Source organism: Euleptes europaea, chromosome 15, assembly GCF_029931775.1.
Source record: "Euleptes europaea isolate rEulEur1 chromosome 15, rEulEur1.hap1, whole genome shotgun sequence".
NCBI lineage: Eukaryota > Metazoa > Chordata > Lepidosauria > Squamata > Sphaerodactylidae > Euleptes > Euleptes europaea.
The window spans coordinates 52098097-52115697 of record NC_079326.1 but is presented as its reverse complement, the minus strand read 5'-3'; the positions used below and the strand labels follow the sequence as shown (position 1 = coordinate 52115697).

The 17601-nt window shown below is 44.4% G+C and overlaps 1 protein-coding gene across 2 annotated transcripts in view; it reads right to left on the bottom strand.

Annotated features, from left to right (window-relative positions):
* The window catches only part of SATB2 (SATB homeobox 2), a 177384-nt gene extending 163737 nt beyond the window's left edge, over positions 1-13647 (bottom strand). For both annotated transcript variants that reach the window (XM_056861366.1, XM_056861367.1), the window contains exons 1-2: positions 13532-13647; positions 12255-12482 (exon numbers count right to left, since the gene is read on the bottom strand). In XM_056861366.1, coding sequence (XP_056717344.1) covers positions 12255-12423 — 169 coding nt within the window. In that variant the 5' untranslated portion in view covers positions 12424-12482; positions 13532-13647. The remainder of the gene's footprint in view (positions 1-12254; positions 12483-13531) is intronic.
* Positions 13648-17601: the final 3954 nt, after the last annotated feature.

Here is a 17601-nt window from a genome sequence, read left to right as displayed (position 1 = left end):
ATAATAATAGGCGAGCCGCCTGAGGACGGAGCATTGCGAGGCAAAAAGGCGAGCCACCAGCCTCCTTCATTTTCCCCGTTTGTGCAGTGTGGGAAAAGTGGCTATAGCCGCTGTGTTCTCCTGGCTGCTTCCCGCTGCTTCCCGTCCTTGAATAGCAATAGGCGAGCCGCCTAAGGACGGAGCACGGCGGGCGAGGCAAAAAGGCGAGCCGCCAGCCTCCTTCATTTCCCCCGTTCATGTTGTGTGGGAGGAGCGGCTACCGCCGCTGTTTTCTCCCGGCCGCTTTCTGTTGCGATCTGGCAGTCGCGTCTTTCAGGCGCGGCAGAGCAGCGTGCGTTTTGCAGCAGGCATTTGGCGCGCTTGTTAGCGGTCGAGCCAAGCCGTTTGTACTTGCCTGCGCCGTTCTTGCCGCTTTTGCCTTTCCCTTTTGAGTTTTGGTCCTCAGGTCACCAGAGTGACTTTCCGAGGGTTCATCTAATTGTAGTGGTAAGGCCACTAGCAGGCTAGGGTCTAAATTGGCAGGCGCTATATAGCTGTCCTGATGCCGATCCGCCATTTTTTTTTTTTGGCGGGAAAAGACCCTTCTGAGGAGAATAGGCAGAAAATTAAGACAGTAAATAGAATTGAGTAGTAGATTAGTTAGGTTAAGTTTAGGTTTGTTAAAATAAGAATATTTTTAGGTCTAATAAGTAAGGTTAAGGTTTCTCTATTATTTCTGTAGCAGAGAGCTGCTAGAAGGCTGCTCTCCCGTTCAAGGCAGGAAATAGAACTGATCACAAGGGGGCGTTTACCCTCAGAGGTCAGAAAAATTTAAATATTTGGTTCCTGCCTCCCGAGATAAGAGGAAAAGGAAACACCCATAATGAAGATGCCCTTCTCCCTCTGAGCGAGAACATGGGGCCTGAAACAAAGGGCTGGGTATTTTTATGCCAACTGTTAAAAGGGAGAGCCACCGTAGTGCAGTGGTTAAGAGCGGCAGAGTCTTATCTCTAGAACCGGGTTCGATTCCCCGCTCCTTCACACGAAGCCTGCTGGGTGACCTTGGGCCAGTCTCGGTTCTCTCAGAACTTTCTCAGCTCACATGGAGGCAGACAATGGCAAACCACCTTTGAACGTCTCTTGCCTTGAAAACCCTTATGGGGTCGCCATAAGTCAGCTGTGACTTGACAGCACACACACACACACTGTTAAAAGGACTGGGGGGGAAAGAAAGCAGCTTTCGGACAGTTTCATTTTAGATAGCAACACAAACATGCCCCTTTCTTCCTATTCTCACTCCTCTACTGCAATCCAGAAGAGCAGCCCACCCTCTTTTGTTCACCAGAATGAAGTTATAATTCAGAATTAATTTTACATCCCCTATTGCTGGGAAAACCTCCACTGCTTGCCTATCATGCAATGCATTAAGGGTCACCATTTCCTCAACAGCAGGAAAACTGAAAAGCCCATGCAGGAAGCAAAATTAGCACATCCACCATACTGTAAAGTTCTCAGATCAATGTTTCTGGGGTTCCCAGTTCACCTCAGGCTTTGCTGTGACCCCCCAATGACTATTTCAACCCTCATTTCCACGCAAGACTTACATTAAACCATAACTTGGGGGGAAGTTACTTTGCCATCACTGCCAATGGAAAAATTGAGGTGGTAAAACAGCCCTCTGAGTGTTCTGCCATACATATGCCCACCTCCCGCTTCCATAGCAATTGTTTCAACGAGCAGAATTTATATCAGCGCGCTATACGGAGACCTATGTCCCTATCAGAGTATTCACCTACTGCTTTCAACATTTACATTGTGCATCTGTGGTGACGGGGGTGGGGAGGACACAGTTGTGAATCGATACAAATGGCAAAAGAGGAATGCACTAAACACAATGAGAAGGAAGCTTTTGGGGGGAAGTATACCTTCATCACCACTAACATATTCTCTTCACTGTATAAAGTAGCACATCACAAAAGTCTCCAATGGTGGTGAAGGAACATGAATTTCTTCATCTCACTAAAATGAAATATATAATATATTTTGCTGTTACCTTAATAACAGCAGTTACTAAAAATCTGGCCATATCTGCAAACCTATTTTCACCTATTTTCTACCATAAATACAGATTTTAGCTAACAAGATGAAGTAAACTAAAAACTACTTCCATTACTCTGCATTTTCTCAAAGTCTAAAAATTGGTAGAGTATGTGACAGGTCCATCTCATTTTTCTTAATGATGTTTTTATTATTCTTTCACCCAATTAAAGCAGAAATGGATATTGCATCTTCTGACTGTATAATTGTTATTGTAATCTGTTTTCGATCACTGCTTGGGAAATTGGTCCAAAACAACATAAACTATCCACAGCCTCAAAATACAAGTCATTTTCTTTTACTACGACACTTAAGGAGACATCTATCATGTTGCTCTGCAAGCATGTGAGTATTATGGCAAAAAAGTTATTTGTAAGTTGGAAAAAGACATTATGAAAGGCACCTTTTACTGCAAAGTAATGCATAACTCATAACAGAGAATTTTATTCCTTAATAGCCAATAAAATACATAATATCAAATCTAAGAAATATGCATATCCAGCTCTAACATAAATAATGCAAATGAACAATCTAAAATATGAGTGTATTTCTTTAAAATATATAGGTTATTCAAAGGGCACATAACATTTTTAGTATAACTCCATCAGCTCTATTTATCTTTATAAAAAAAAATCCTAAACATTACGTCACCTCAGTTCTGAAAACCATAGGTTAGATGTAAAGTAATCCTCCACTAGCAGAAGAGGTACTATTTTCTATCAACCTCCCCCCGACTACAGATCCCCATTCCACCCCCCAGTCTGCTCCTGAGGGTTCCCCATCCCTTTGAGCAACATTCTGGGGAGCAGAGTGACCTGAACCAAGAAGGGGGAGCCAGGAAAGATCCTTGACTCTGCTCACAGTGTCTAAGATCCAACCTGTTTACACAAAATTAAGAGGCAGGCATTTATTTTCAAATAAGTGCATATAAAAAGTTAAGTAAAAAGCAAGCACCAGGTCATTACTGACCATGGGGTGACGTCACATCACAACGTTTACTAGGCAGACTACATTTACAGGGTGGTTTGCCATTGCCTTCCCCAGTCAGCTGCACTTTACCCCCAACAAGCTGGGTATTTATTTTACTGACCTTGGAAGGATGGAAGGCTGAGTCAACCTTGAGCCAGCTATCTAAAGCCGACTTCCTTAGGGATCGAACTCAGGCCACGAGCAGAGCTTTGGATGTTGTTATTCTGTTCTCAACTGTTGTCCAACCCAGCCAAGAAATAATCAACAATGAGATTATTGATAGGTCCTGCTTCGTTTTTAAAAATAATAAACCTAGGGTAACAACTAAAGCACTTAAAGAGGAAACACTATAATTATGTGGTTGACACAAAATGAAGGGAAGCCATCTTGGTATGAAGATTCTTACCACGAATCTTTGCCAAAGTTGGAAACCATTCCCGTCACCTACAATGATATTTAAACAAGAACCTAAGCACATTTGCAAGGAAAAAAGTCTATTTTTAGCAGCATACATTTCCCAAGAAAACAAGAAATTTTCAATTGAAAATGGTTTATGTATCACACTGATAAGGCAATTGCCAAAGATATAGACAAATAGATGACATTTGTTCTCCGTGCAATTCCAACATTTCAGGGTATACAAGGGCAAACACCTGAATGGCCATGAATATAAACTAGTAAGTCTCACATTCACAGCTGCTGGATAAGTGCTTCTGCAGTCAAGAGAATTGCTATGGGCCCATGTCCATGGTTTCTCTGGCTCATATTAAACCTGCCAATGGAAAATGAGTGCCCAGGGAAAGTTGGGAGAGCTCATGTGAAAAAAAAATTGTTTGAACCAGTCATAAATTACAGGGCATGGGGTTCTTTTGTATGTTCTCTAACTAAAATCGTATTTTTGTTAATATACAATGATAATCAAATTATACATGCTATAATCTCATTACTTATAGACGTTAAAATGGGTACCCTTGACCACAGCTTCAGTCACACCTAATGAAAAGCCCAAACTGTGCAAAGAAAAAAAAACACACAATCCATCTGTTGGTAACTATATTTCTATCACTGCTGTGCATGTATGTGTGTGTATGTGTGTGTGTGCCGTCAAGTCACAGCTGATTTATGGCGACCCCATAGGGTTTTCAAGGCAAGAGACGGCCAGAGGCAGTTTGCCTTTGCCTGCCTCCATGTGGGCTGAGAGAGTTCTGAGAGAACTGTGACTGGTCCAAGGTTACCTAGCAGGCTTCATGTGGAGGGATGGGGAATCGAACCTGGTTCTCCAGATTAGAGTCCGCCACTCTTACCCACTATACCATGCTGGCTGTAAATGTACGGAATTATTAATATCTCACAGTACAGCATGCTCTAAATCTCAGAACATGAAACATGGTCTGATCCAGTCTTTATGGATACAGAACAATCCTACCTGCATTAAACATCTCTAGTCCTTATTTCATAGACATAATAAAACCACTAGTCCTTTCCTGCATTTTTTGGGGTGAAACTTGTAACATGCAGATGACTAAATACATTTGCTTCATTCACCACATGAACATCCTGCAAGAAGCCATGGTATATTTTTGCAGCCAATGTAGATAGTTGTTTTTTTTAATTGCACACGCACAAAACATGTGAAGATGCCTAACATTTTACAGGTTAACTGTGAAAACATGCTGTAAATAAACTGTAATTTCTATCATTCATAATGTGAAACAACACAAAAATGATGAGGTCTTTGCTTCTAGGTTGTCACAGGTTATCCTGAAGTTTTCATATTTCTCTAATACTCAAAAGAGAACCTCTAGTTTTGTAGTCTTATTTCTGTACCAAACACTTTTAAAAATTACAGCTATATTTAGAAAGTGGTTTTATTTAGTACGCAGAATCGGTAGAAATGATCTCTTTTTATTGGGCAGATTTGATGAGGAAACTCACATAGGCTTTTGGCATTTCCACAAAGAAAACAGGATAGTATTCAAAAACATGGCACAATCCAAAGGAATTTGGATACATCTAAATATTACTGAACTAAAAAAAAATTAAGCATATTGTTGAGTACTTAATGCCCATTGATTTCAATGAAGTTAGGCATGCTTGATTTGCTCTAGAATATGTGCACAATCTCAACCTGCTTTATGATTCTCAGTCTTTCCAGAAATCATTCTGAGAGTCAAATAGTGTGGAAAAAATTAGTTTTAGCATCTCTGAATTAATCAGATGTATAAACAAATTATGCAAAGATAATAAAAGGCTCAAAGTAGGCCTTATTTGTCAATTTCAGCAAAGGATTCATTTTTAAAAAGAACTTTATAGAACAGATACTTAATCACAACAACAAAGCTTTATGTGGTATAATAATTATGGGAGCACCATGTACACATGTCTAGGAAAATCTGAGCCAATCAGGCTTTCCAGATGCATGTCTGGACATACGTCTATACTTGATACATTTACTACAGAACACACCAGTGCAACATGATAGTTCACCACAACAATTGTAGCATGAAGCACTGCCGTAAGTCAAACATGAGTAGCACTGAAGTGTTCAGTGTACACAGCAAGAGTTCCTCATACATGTATTCAGGATTGGCATGTTTTCCCAGTCACCATGGTGTGTGCTCCAAAATTAAAATTAGAGTGTAAGAACTGATAATGGTAATATGATTGCCCTCATAGAAGGCCTCAAAGAAATAGTTCCTGCTAACATTTTAAAAGAAGATGTCAGAGTAGAAGACATCCTAGATACTGCTAATCCTCTTTTTTGAACCCTGAATCAATCGTAACTCATTCTTACACAAACACAAGATAAATGTTTAGCTCTCTGTGATGAACGCTTAGCTTAAATATGGTGGGAAAGTTCAGCATGGCAGAGATAATTAAGTATAGTTCTCTGAAATCATCAGCTCCTCAAATGTTTGTCAGTTGTGGCTTTAGCTCTTAAAACAGTTTCGCTTATAGAATGCCTTGATACAAAAGTGCATCTGTTTCTGTAGAGTTTATACAGTAGGAACCAATTAACGTAAGATTGATTCATCATTTATCTCTGAAAAAGAGTTATATTTTAAGTACACTGTGTAGTTCAAAGCCACTATTTGCTGTTGCCGAGAAAATACTTTCCCTTTCAGACAGCATTGTCAATTCTTCTCTCTCTGTCTCACACACACACACACAGAGGCAGACAGATGCTATATCAGCTGAACACTGCCTTAGGTTGTAAAATACCTTCAGGAAGTCACTTAACAGTATCTTGGTACTGCTCAAAGAGGGTCTGTAAACTTGCAATGCTATCAACTCATACCAAACACAGCAAAAAAAAGACCCTCCAGTCTCAACTAGCCACTATATTCTGTGTAGCTATGGGACTCGACTGCCTGGTGTCTTGGAGAACAGACGTAAGTTCTTTTCTAATTTTTAAATTCACAATAATGTCCAAAAGCAACACTGAGCTATGAGAAAATGCATTGCCAGTAATGAAGCATTATTTCAAGTTTGTGCATCCGCGCTTAGAGGTGCAAAGCTTAAAAACAAAAGCCAGACCTCGTTCTTCATATACAAACTTTTACTCTCTCTCGCTTGAAAATTAGTTCAGCATTTTATTATCATATGTTCTACACGGGCCCATCTTCCATCACTAAAATCCTATATATGCACATACAGGACTGTAAAACTAGTTCATACCCTTTGCAAGGTGTCATTTTTTTCCCTCTACCACCTAAAGACATTAACTTCTAATGATGAAACTGAAATTATGTATCTGTAGTAACCATGCATGGCTATTAGGATACCTTCTGCTATAACTGGCATACATTTGATTTACTTTACGGTATAGACAGAAAGGTTACATTTATGATAAACAGCTAATAAGCAATTCATTGTTTAAAAAAATCATCTGGAATACATACCTTGCTTAAGGGTATAAATCTACATTATGTACTTCTCACAGCATTAACACCTCAATTATGGGTAGTTTTCTTAGAAAGAAGCCCCACTGATTTCAGTGAAGCTTGCTTTCAAGCTTAAGGATTAGTCTGCAAGAGCAAACGAGGAGAAGAGAAATTGCTACATTCACCAGTCCAGCACATTTTACTTGGAAATGAATCCTAATTAATTCTACTGATGCAATTTCTAAATATATAGACTTAGGACTTTCTTCTGACCATATATGAAAGATGCAATATATAACTGGATAATATATCAAAATAGTAAACTCCAATTTGCAAGACAGCAAGCCTGTCTTTGTGACTTGATCTAGCTGTGAATATGAACGCTTGCTTAGCCCTTACAAATGTAAGATATACCTCTGACACAATAGACAGACTGCAGAAATAATACACCTTACAGTGGATTCCTAAGGAGAGTTACTCCAGTCTAAGCCCATTGAAATGAATGGGTTTAGACTGGAATAACTCCCCTTAGGAATGCACTGTTAGAGACTAACAAGATTTTCAAAGTCGAGTCAAAGCTTGGGAGTTTTGCCTCTCGAAAGCTGATGCCCGGAGAATCTTGTCGGTCTCTAAGGTGCTACTGGACTCAAATCTAGCTGTTCTACTGAAGACCAACATGCCTATCCTCTAAAAATAGTACTGAAAGGCTTAGCAACTTTGCAAGGAAAGCCTTCACTCGCAAGCAAACCGTGTTAAAAGTTATTACAAACTTCATTCAACCAGCCACTTCTAGCAGTGCTTAGATATATCCTATCTGAACGAATCAAACATATGCAGTATTTTGCCTTTCATATTTCTAACACTAATAAAGGGCAACAACACACTCTCCTAAAGCTAAGCGCTGCCTACTACCAGTATGACAGAAGTGTTAACAGAGCTATGCTGGGCCTTAAAGAAAGGCTGCGATCCTATTTGGGAGCAGCCATCACTGAATGCAATTGGGACACACTTCTGGGTAAGCATGCATATAATGTGGTTCCATATTTGACATATGTTGCGAGACATTTAAAACTCAGTTGACATTTGTCTGACATGAGGCCAGCTTTCTAGAATATACCTTGTCTGCAACAACAACAACAAAAAGATGTGCATATTTTATGTAGTTCAATAAGAACAGGTACCAAATAAGTTGGTTTTCCAGTCATTAAAGTGAAACTGCATAAAACAGGCTTCTGTATATGTACAGAGCCAAGCAGTTCTTGAATCGCTCAAACCCAAGTATACAGAATGTGGTGATACTAGGCGTAGTTCTGAATGAACCTTTAAAAAAACAAAAAAACACTGTAGGAATCAACTGGCCAAATGAAACAGGATATAGTATCCCACTGCCCATGTTAGATTTTGGGGCTGACCCTTCTGTGGAATCTACTTGACAATTCAGAGTACATAAAAGGGCAGAAGAGATTTGTTTGAAAATAAACCCCACCAATTTCAACGGAACTTGCTCCCACCAATTCAGTGAGATAAGGATCACAGCCTTAAATTATTAAGCCAAATTACACTTTAATTCCTCAGATTCAAGATCTTCCACCTCTAAGAATTAACTAAAAGGTAAACTAGCATTTTAAAAAAAAAAAACGCAACCTGAAGAGCGGAGAGCACAGATACATTTCAATCAGGATTTTTTTTTTACAAATCTGAGTTCCCTGGTCATTAATCACCCTTTTTCAAATTCCTTATGGAGGGCATTACTAACTGAGAGAGGACGGCCAATTCTAGTAAGTGAATGTTACCCAGCAGGGATATAAAGCTGTCAACACCAACAGAGCTCTTGCTTGCTTTAACCTCTCTCCCAGGCATCATATGCATTTTAAAGAGATATGCACCTTCTTCTCCCACAGACTTTCTATAAAAGCTGCCACTCACCACCATCACAACGCTTCTGTTTTTTTTATTACGTACACGATTAAAACAGACCACTTAGATAACAACAGGTTCGTCCTGAGGAACTGCTGGAACACCTAAGGCAGAAACGTTAACCTTCACAAGCGCAGCTGAAGCTAGCACTGTGAAAGGCACAAGATTGGAAATCCCCAGGGGGAGAAAGCAACCAGGCCACAAACACCTTAAACAAAAGTTGGCATTTCTGCTGAATTCCAGAAAAGATTTTAACTCTAAAACAGCTAATATACCAACAGAACATCTTTCTGCAAAATATTTTGCAATGGTTAAAAAAACCAGCATATTGCAACTTCATGACCTCAGTTTTTTTCCTTTGCTTAAATATAAGAAAAAACAGAGGTGAAAAATGTATTAACACAGTACGTAACTAGTGATCTTTACTATTCTCTTTTTAAAAAAGGCTTAAGAATATATTCTAAACAAGTACTGAGCATTAAAATAGAATGTTCTGGAAAGTTAGTATTTTAAAAAGAAACACATAAGAACTAAAGCTTTATAGATAACATTTTAAGCAAGACATTTAAAACTCAGTTGACATTTGTCTGACATGAGGCCACCTTTCTAGAATATACCTTTAGGAACTTCTGTTTCATACAAACTAACTTGCCCTACATGAGAAAATCTTTAAAAGTCCTTTCAAAATACTAATTCTTTCAATACACTTACCATTTACTAAACTTATTGTCATAAAGTATATTGTTAATGCATTTTACAGCCCAGAGATTTGTACATGTTACAATAGTTTCCTTTTGGGATAGATTTTCTCCTTTGGTCTAATGAGATTTCAATGTTTCAGTTACAAAGGGATAGAATTTTGTACTGTTTCAAATTTGTCTTTGGAAACCACATAAGCTTTGGACACAACACAAGTCATGGTCTGAAGATACAACACAATGCAAATAATTTGTTTTTCCAAAAGTCTTTAACAGGACAGTGGCAAAGAGCCTCTCATAAGACAGTGAAAGCAATTATCTCAAATACTCTTCTAAAATAAAATAAATTTAAAATAATCCCATACTTGTCTTATCAAGACAATGTACTTTACTGTTACTTAACTAATCTGTATTGCTGATCTGAAAATATGGTTTGCAGACTTTTTTCTGCCTCTCTTACGTGAACAGAAGCCAACAAATAAGAGAGCTACAAGAATCTGTCAATATCACTAGGTTTAAAAATGCCTGTAGTATGACTTCCTTATTTGAATCACTTAGCAGTAAATGAAAAGGTAATGCTCTTAGAAGATGGCCTTGAGAAACTAAAGTTTTCGTGCACAGCTGAATTAAACGATCCATCCTACACTGCAGCTGATTCAATCTTTGCCACTTATACCATCACAAACGGTTAGGAACTTCCTATAGAAAAGCATACTTGCAGTTAGGAAGCATGAGTGAGCCAAAATTTTAGAATGAGCCTTTCGCACCTAAGTGTATATTACCGTAGCAGATCACTAGAAGACATTAATGTAAACTAACAATCCTTTCCTAAAAATAAAGGAGCTGAAACACTTCTAAACAATCCCGATCAGCTCCAAGATCCATCGTCAAACATTCACGATCAGCCGCAAACCTATTAGTAGTCTACTATGACTGTCTTTATTTTCTAACAAGTGTTTAACTTCAAATCTATTTTCCTTTTGCTCATAGGTGCACAACAGTAAGAGTTATGAAGAGAAAGAAATGCATTCGCAATAAAAGCTCAGTGTTAAATAATTCTTACCTAAAACAATCTCAGAACACATAGACAGCTAGGGTGGGGAAGGCTTAAACTACATGCTCTCGCCAATCTTTGGCAATCACAAGCCCACCTAAGCAAAGTATGTTTAGCACAGACGTCGAACTGTTAAAAACTAGTGCAGTGGCACCATGCCGCACTTTTCCAATCGCTCAAAAATCTACCCACAGTAGATTTTAGCTTCAGTGCTATGCAATAAGAATTCTGTTCACAGGCATGGGTGAGTTTGTTGCATGTTTTTTAAGTAACGGCCTGCTTGCCTGTTTTCTTTTTCTTCTTTATCACATTACAACACTCTAACAGTTTAAACACACACCGAAGGAAAGGCGCTTGACGTGACAGAATTCTTCAAGACCTTTTACGTGGCTTTGTGTTTGGGATTTTAAGAAAATCTTCTACTTAAGGCAATGAAATTAAAACCACACCAGAGAGCACAAAGCCTACGAGTAGCAAGCGAGCAAGACAAAACTGTATAAACCTCTGTCAACCAACTAGCAGTGCAAAAAATCCGTAGTCGCTACCCTTAAAAAGCAACATGACCTTTGCCTTCTTAAGGAGAGACTTCTGAAGTTATTAACTTCCTTATGTATTTACTTGGAAATACAGTTCACAAGTTACTACAAAACTTACAATAAGGGTGAAAACGCACGGTCGCTTTATCCTCCTTTAATCCCTGTTTTAACCAGGATCGAACACGCGTTAAGCGAAACGCATGCGTCTGATCCTGGCTGAAACAGGGATTAAAGGAGGATAAAGTAACCATGCGTTTTCACCCTATGTGTGTGGGGGATCAGCACCCTAGAAATTCATTACTTATACATTCCAAACATTACAAGCGAGCCAGTATGCACAGTAGCAGCAGAGAAGTTTCCCCCTTTTTTGTCACGGTGATTCATAGAACTGCAGAGGCAAATGTTACTTGTTACTGTACTCAAATGTCCAACTTGCCCAACTTCATAAGATGACTAACAGTGCAATTCTATGGAAAGTTACTCCAGTCTAAGGCCATTGCTTTCGATAGGTTTAAACTGGAGTGACTTTGTACAGGATGGCACTATAAAGCTCTAGTGAAACACAACTGACTTCAGGCTATTATAAAAATAAAAGATTTTACATCAGGTTCCATATCTAAGTTTATATAATATATCTAACAAAGATATAAAATGCTAGGAACCGAATTAGGAGCCCTTTTTAAATACTAGCTGCATTATCACTTGGTCAGATACAGCCTTGTTTAAAAAGCAACTGAGACAAAAAAAAACCCAAAATATTTGTTTTAAAAAAATTAAAAATCTTCTTGTTCACCTTTCTAAGAAAGAGGCTAAGAACTGAACAATTAAAAGCTTTCCAGGTCAAGAGAGCTATGAAGCCAGCCCGCTAACACTTCTACACGCAGTGGCCAAACACCCAAAGTATGCCAACCCCTCTATGTAAACTGTCCTCCTGTCATAAGACTGTTTAGTTACCGATGAGAGGCAAGCCGGGCATTGAAAAAAGGCTGCCCTTGGACTTTCTTCCTGTAATCCTACACCGAGACGTTCAAGCTTCACTAACCTGAACCCTGGCACCCCGTGTCATTAGACCTCCGCTGCCAGCCTGTTATGTATACATTAGTTCGACTAGGTTTGTTACCTCCCAGCGATTTGGTGACCGAGCCGTTGGGCCTCCCTCGAGCTCCCACCGGGCTACCATTCTGCTCCAGCCTGGCCACCTTCACCGGGGGAGGGCCTTTGACCTCCGGGCTGCCGCTCCCTCTGTCCGGGCTCTCCCTCAGACAGGGACTCTCACTTCTCCGGTCCATGCTACTTGGAGTTGGAGACAGCGTTCCCACAGGCAGGTCGCAATAAAAGGAGCAAGGACCTAAGGAGAGAGAGAGGGGAAGGAACAAAACAGCACGCTTCAGAAACATCCAAACTCCAACAACCCATTTCAAGCACCTCTACCTTAGAAGGGGGGATGTTTTGGGTAGGAATCAATGTGATCCGCATCGCATGGAGAGCCCCCCCCCCCCCGGCTTTGCTGTTGCACCTGACTTAATAGGCTGCCTACGATGCTCGAGAAGCCGGCAGCCAGCACAGAAAGCTTGACAGAAGTTGATCATTCATTGAGCTTCAGCTTTATAAGCGGTGCTATTACTAGAGCTCTTTACACGCCCAGGTTTCCGTCTTTGGGATAGAGAGGACAATTTAGAAAAGCCAGGGACTCAGGCAAACAAATCTTATCAAGCAGCAAGCGGGCGGCACACAAGGGGCTAATGCATTTCAGATGGTGCGTGAATCAAGACAGCGCTCCAATCGTGTACCTAGTGATGCATTTAAAGAGCAATTCTGGGCAGGGCGAGCTGTGCCGGAACCGCAGGCCCACCTCAAGTGTCAGCCTAGCCTGATCTAAGAGGTAGCCCCTCTTTCCTAGGCTGAGAAAAGAAAGCAGGTTTCCCTCAAAGCAACATAGGTCAGGCAGCTCTAGAAGCTAAAACGCATCCAGGCTCATCTCGAATCAGAGTTTGGTTGGTTGTCTGGCACCCAAAAAAAAATTTAAAGTTCAGCTTTGCTCAGAAAACTCTCTCCTCTGAGTTCACCCTCCCACCACCACCACTTGGCTTGCAAGTCTTAGTGCCAGCGCCGGCAGGTCGGTTCAATATTTTGTGCCGAAACCCTCTCTCAAGCAGATTACGTTTGCAAGCTTGACTACACAATGTAGTAAAGCAAAAAGAAATGAGAGAGGGAAAGAAAACAGGACTGGGGAGGTTTAGGAGAAGAACCACGAAGAAACAGATATTAGGTATTATTATATAAAACTGAAATACTCCAACCAGACCACCCCTCAGACCCCTCCCCATTTTAACTTCCTGAGATAAATCTTTGGAGAACATCGCCCTGGATTACCCTGGGCTCGCCTGGCGTACTTACTGCTTATAGTCTGTCCGTAACTTGGCTGAGCTGGGCTCTGTCCATGGATCAAAAGTAGAGAATCCAGGTTGGAAAGTTTTCTTGGTTCCTCCTTGAACCTTCCGATTTGTTCCTTGTCTTATTTTACCTCCCCTCCCGGCTCCTCGAGTTTTGTGTTTGGTGGTTCTTTTTTTTTTCTCTCTCTCCTAGGGGTTTTTTTAAAAACAGCTCCCTGGGTCAGGACAGCCTCTCTCTCTCTCTCTTCTTGTTCCAGAGCCCTCTTGACAGTTGGAAGGGGGGGAGGAAAAAAGCTCTTCCAGAAAGGGCACCCGAGATGGTGGAATGGGGGGAAAAAAGGGAGAGGGGAGAAAGGAGGAGGAGAAGGAGGGGGCGAGAAGGAGAAGGGGGGGCTAGGGTTTCTCACACCTTCCGCAAAAAAAGGGGGGGAATCCAAAGGGGGGAGGGGGAAGAAAAGGGGGTGGAGAGGCTGCCTCTAAAGGGGGGCCGCTATCCCGAGCCGGGCGAAGGGAAGAGGCAGCCGCAGAAGCCGGGGGAAGCGGCTGCTCCGCCGGCCGCCCGAGAGCCCAGCAGCGCCCGGCGTGTCCCTTCCAATCTCTCCGCCTGCCAGGCGGCAGCAGCGGCAGCAGCACGCGGGATTCGCCAGAGAGGAGACAAATGGTTATTAGTTGCGTTGAGTCATCAGGCAAAGTGAGTCCTTTTTCTGGGGTTGTCCTTCCTCCCTTGCTTGGGGATCTTTTTTTTTTTTTGGGTGGCGAGGATGTCTCTCTCTCTCTCTCTCTCTCTCCCCCCCCCCAAACCAAAATAACAACAGCTCCGATCCCCTCCCTTCTCTCCTTCCCTTCCTCCGCCTCTTCTCTCTCTTTTTTTTTTAAAGGATGACTCTCCTCCCCGCGGCGCTCTCTTCCGAGCTCCGTTCAAGAGCGCCTCAATCGCGAGGGGCTTTTGGGTAGGTGGGTGGGGGGTGCAAATGGCGAGGGGTTTGGGGGCAGGTTGGGGATTAGGGGGGGCGTGCAAATAACGGGGGGTTTGGGGACAGGGGGGAATGAAAACTTGCAAATAACGGGGGGTTGGGGGGGCAGGGGGGGATTGGGCGGCTTGCAAACTGCGAGGGGTTTTTGGGTAGGGGAGATTGGGGGGCGTGCAAATGGCGAGGGGCTCTTGGGCACGGGGGGGGGATGTGTTGGGGGGCGTGCAAATCGCCGCCGGCGCTGCTGCTCCCCCGGCAGGCAGGCAGGCAGGCAGGCTGGCTGGCAGCAAAAGGGAAACCCGCCCGCCCGTCGGGCAGGCAAGCGAGGCCCACAGCGCGATCGATATCTGACCGATGGAGACCCGGGGAGGCTCACGGGGGCATCCCGACCCGCAGGAAGCAAAGTTTGAGGGGGTGGGGGTGGAAGAGCGTGAAAGTACTAAGGGGGGGGAAGAGAAGAGGGAGGAGAGGGGGTTGAAACGGAGGGAGGAGTGAGAAGAGGATGGGATGGAGGAGCGAAGAGGAGCAGGCAGGAGGGAGAGGAGCCGGGAAACCCGGGGGGGGGGGAGGAGGGGGCGAGCCCATTCCAGGCACCCCCCCTCCTCCTCCTCCTCCGCCTCAAAACAAACGCACATGGCCCGGCCCCCTCCCTTCTCCAGGGGGCGGGGCCAGGGCCTCTCAACCGACCTTGATGGCGGCGGGCTCTCCCCCCCCCCGGGCGTTTAACGGTCGTTTAACGGTCGTGTGAGGCGACTGGCCGAAGAGGAGGGGCGGCTAACTGTCGTGTGGCTGGGGGGGGGGAGGAGGGGTGAAAGCTGAGGCCGAAGTTGCCCCCCCTCCCCCAGCCATCCCCCCCCCCGCGCGACGGGCCCCTTTTAAGGCGGCCCCGGAGGGGATTCCCGCCTGAGGGGGATGGAAACGAGGGGGGGGTCAGAAGAGGAAGTCAACGGAGGAGCAGGGAGGGCGGCGGGGTGAGTGGGGAGAAAGGCCACTCTAGGCACCCCTTTCTCGGTGGCCGTCTCCCCCCCTTTTTCCCCCTCAGGACCAGTACGGCTGCCAACCTCCAGGTGGTGGCTGGAGATCTCCCGCTGTTGCAACAGATCTCCCGGGGACAGCTCCCCTAGAGGAAACAGCCGCTTTGGCAACTGGACTCTGTGGCCTTGAAGCGCCTCCCTTTCCCAAACCCCGCCCTCCTCAGGCTCCGCCCCAAAAACCTCACGTTGGTGGTGAGGCGGGACCTAGAAGCCCTATGCCAACCTCCAGGGGGTGGCTGGAGATGGCTGCTGTTAGGACTGACCTCCAGGGGACAGGGGTCAGCTCCCCTGGAGGAAACGGCCGGTTTGGCAACTGGGCTCTATGGCATTGGAGTCCCTCCCCTCCCCAAACCACGCCCTCCTCAGGCTCCGCCCCCGAAACCTCCAGGTATTTCCCAACCCGGAGGTTGGCGACCCTGCGGGCCACTCGGAGGAGCTTGTGCCCCCGCTTCTCTGGAGCATGCGCATTAGGCCGCTTGTGAGGCGACCGGAGGAGCGGGAGGGCAACTGTCAGCGTGACGGGGGGGGGGGAATAGAGGAGCCGCCGCCGGCCTCCCTCGTCCCTGTCAGAGGCTGATGGCACCCACAGTGGGGGGGGGGCGAGACATCTGAGGCCGAAGTCGCCCTCTCCCCTCCGCCATATCCATTCTTTATCTCTTCCCCCCCGCGAGACCGTCGCTGGCTCCTCTGCCCCGCGCGCTACTTCGGGGGGGGGGGGGGAGAAGCGCCTCAACAACCGCCAAGCGGCGCCAGGGCCGCGTTTAAAGGTGGCCCCGCTCCTCGGTCAGTCGCTCTCCCCTTCCCTCCTCCCGGAGGCGACGTCTCCTTAGGGGGAAAGTCTGTGCGCGCGCACGCAGTCGCCCGAGACTGGGAACGGCCGGAACTCGCCGCCTCGTACAAAGTTATTGGGGGGGGGGGACCTGCTCCCCTTAGCGGAGCCTGAGTTTACGGTGGCGCGAGAGGGTCAGAAAAAGGGTACAGGGGTGCGTTGGTGTGTTTACGGTGGCGCCAGAGGGTCAAATAAGGTACAGAGGTTTGTTGGTGTGTTTACGGTGGCGCGAGAGGGTCAAAAAAAGGGGTACAGTGGGGTGTGTTGGGGTGTTTTTTTAAATTATCATAATGATGATATATATACTACCCAAAGTTAGGGTGGGGTGTTTTTTTTTAATTATGATTAGCCCTACCCCAAATTAGAGTGCCTTTTTTTTTAAAGGCAAATCTTATTAATGCAACCCGAAGAGAGACGCATTTTAATATGGGGAGAAAGTTACTTTGACCCCCTTTTTCAAAATTTATAATAGCGGGATTAGGATCGCTCTTTGCTCCCCCCCCCTTCTGCAAAATTTATAGCGGCGGGATTAGGGTCGCCCTTTTCTAATTTAGGGCCTTTGCGCTGGCTCGCGTCCCTAGAGCGTGGATGGGAGGGGACAGCGATGCAGCTCGATCATCGATCCAGATCGATCATTATTAGGGAAGGGCAACATATTTCCAAAATGTCGCCTGCCATAATAGAAACTGTAAGAGGAGGGAATTGGAAGTGGGGGTGGGAAAGGGGGCCTGAGAGCACAGAAGCCAGACCCCCACCCCCGCCCAGATTTCCACAGCCAGGCCCTGCTCGGTTTGTCTTTCCCGTTCGAGAGGGCCTTGGCTCCTTCATCAACCAAAAGGGAAAGTGCAGCCAAGAAATCAGAAGGAGGTTGAGAATGGGAAGGGCAGCCATGAAAGGAGCTAGAACAGGTTCTGAAGTGTAAAGTATGTGTCACTGGCAACCAAGATCAGGTAAATTCATGTCATCATATTCCCTATTACTATGTATGGGTGTGAGAGCTGGACAATGAAGAAAGCTGATAGGAAGAAAGTAGATTCCTTTGAAATGTGGTGTTGGAGGAGAGTGTTATGGATACCGTGGACTGCCCCCCCCCAAAAAAAAACAAATCAGTGGGTTATCGATCGAATCAAGCCTGAACTGACCCTAGAAACTAAAATGACTAAATTGAGGCTATCGTACTTTGGTCACATTATGAGAAGACAAGAGTCACTGGAAAAGACAGTCATGCCAGCAAAAGTGG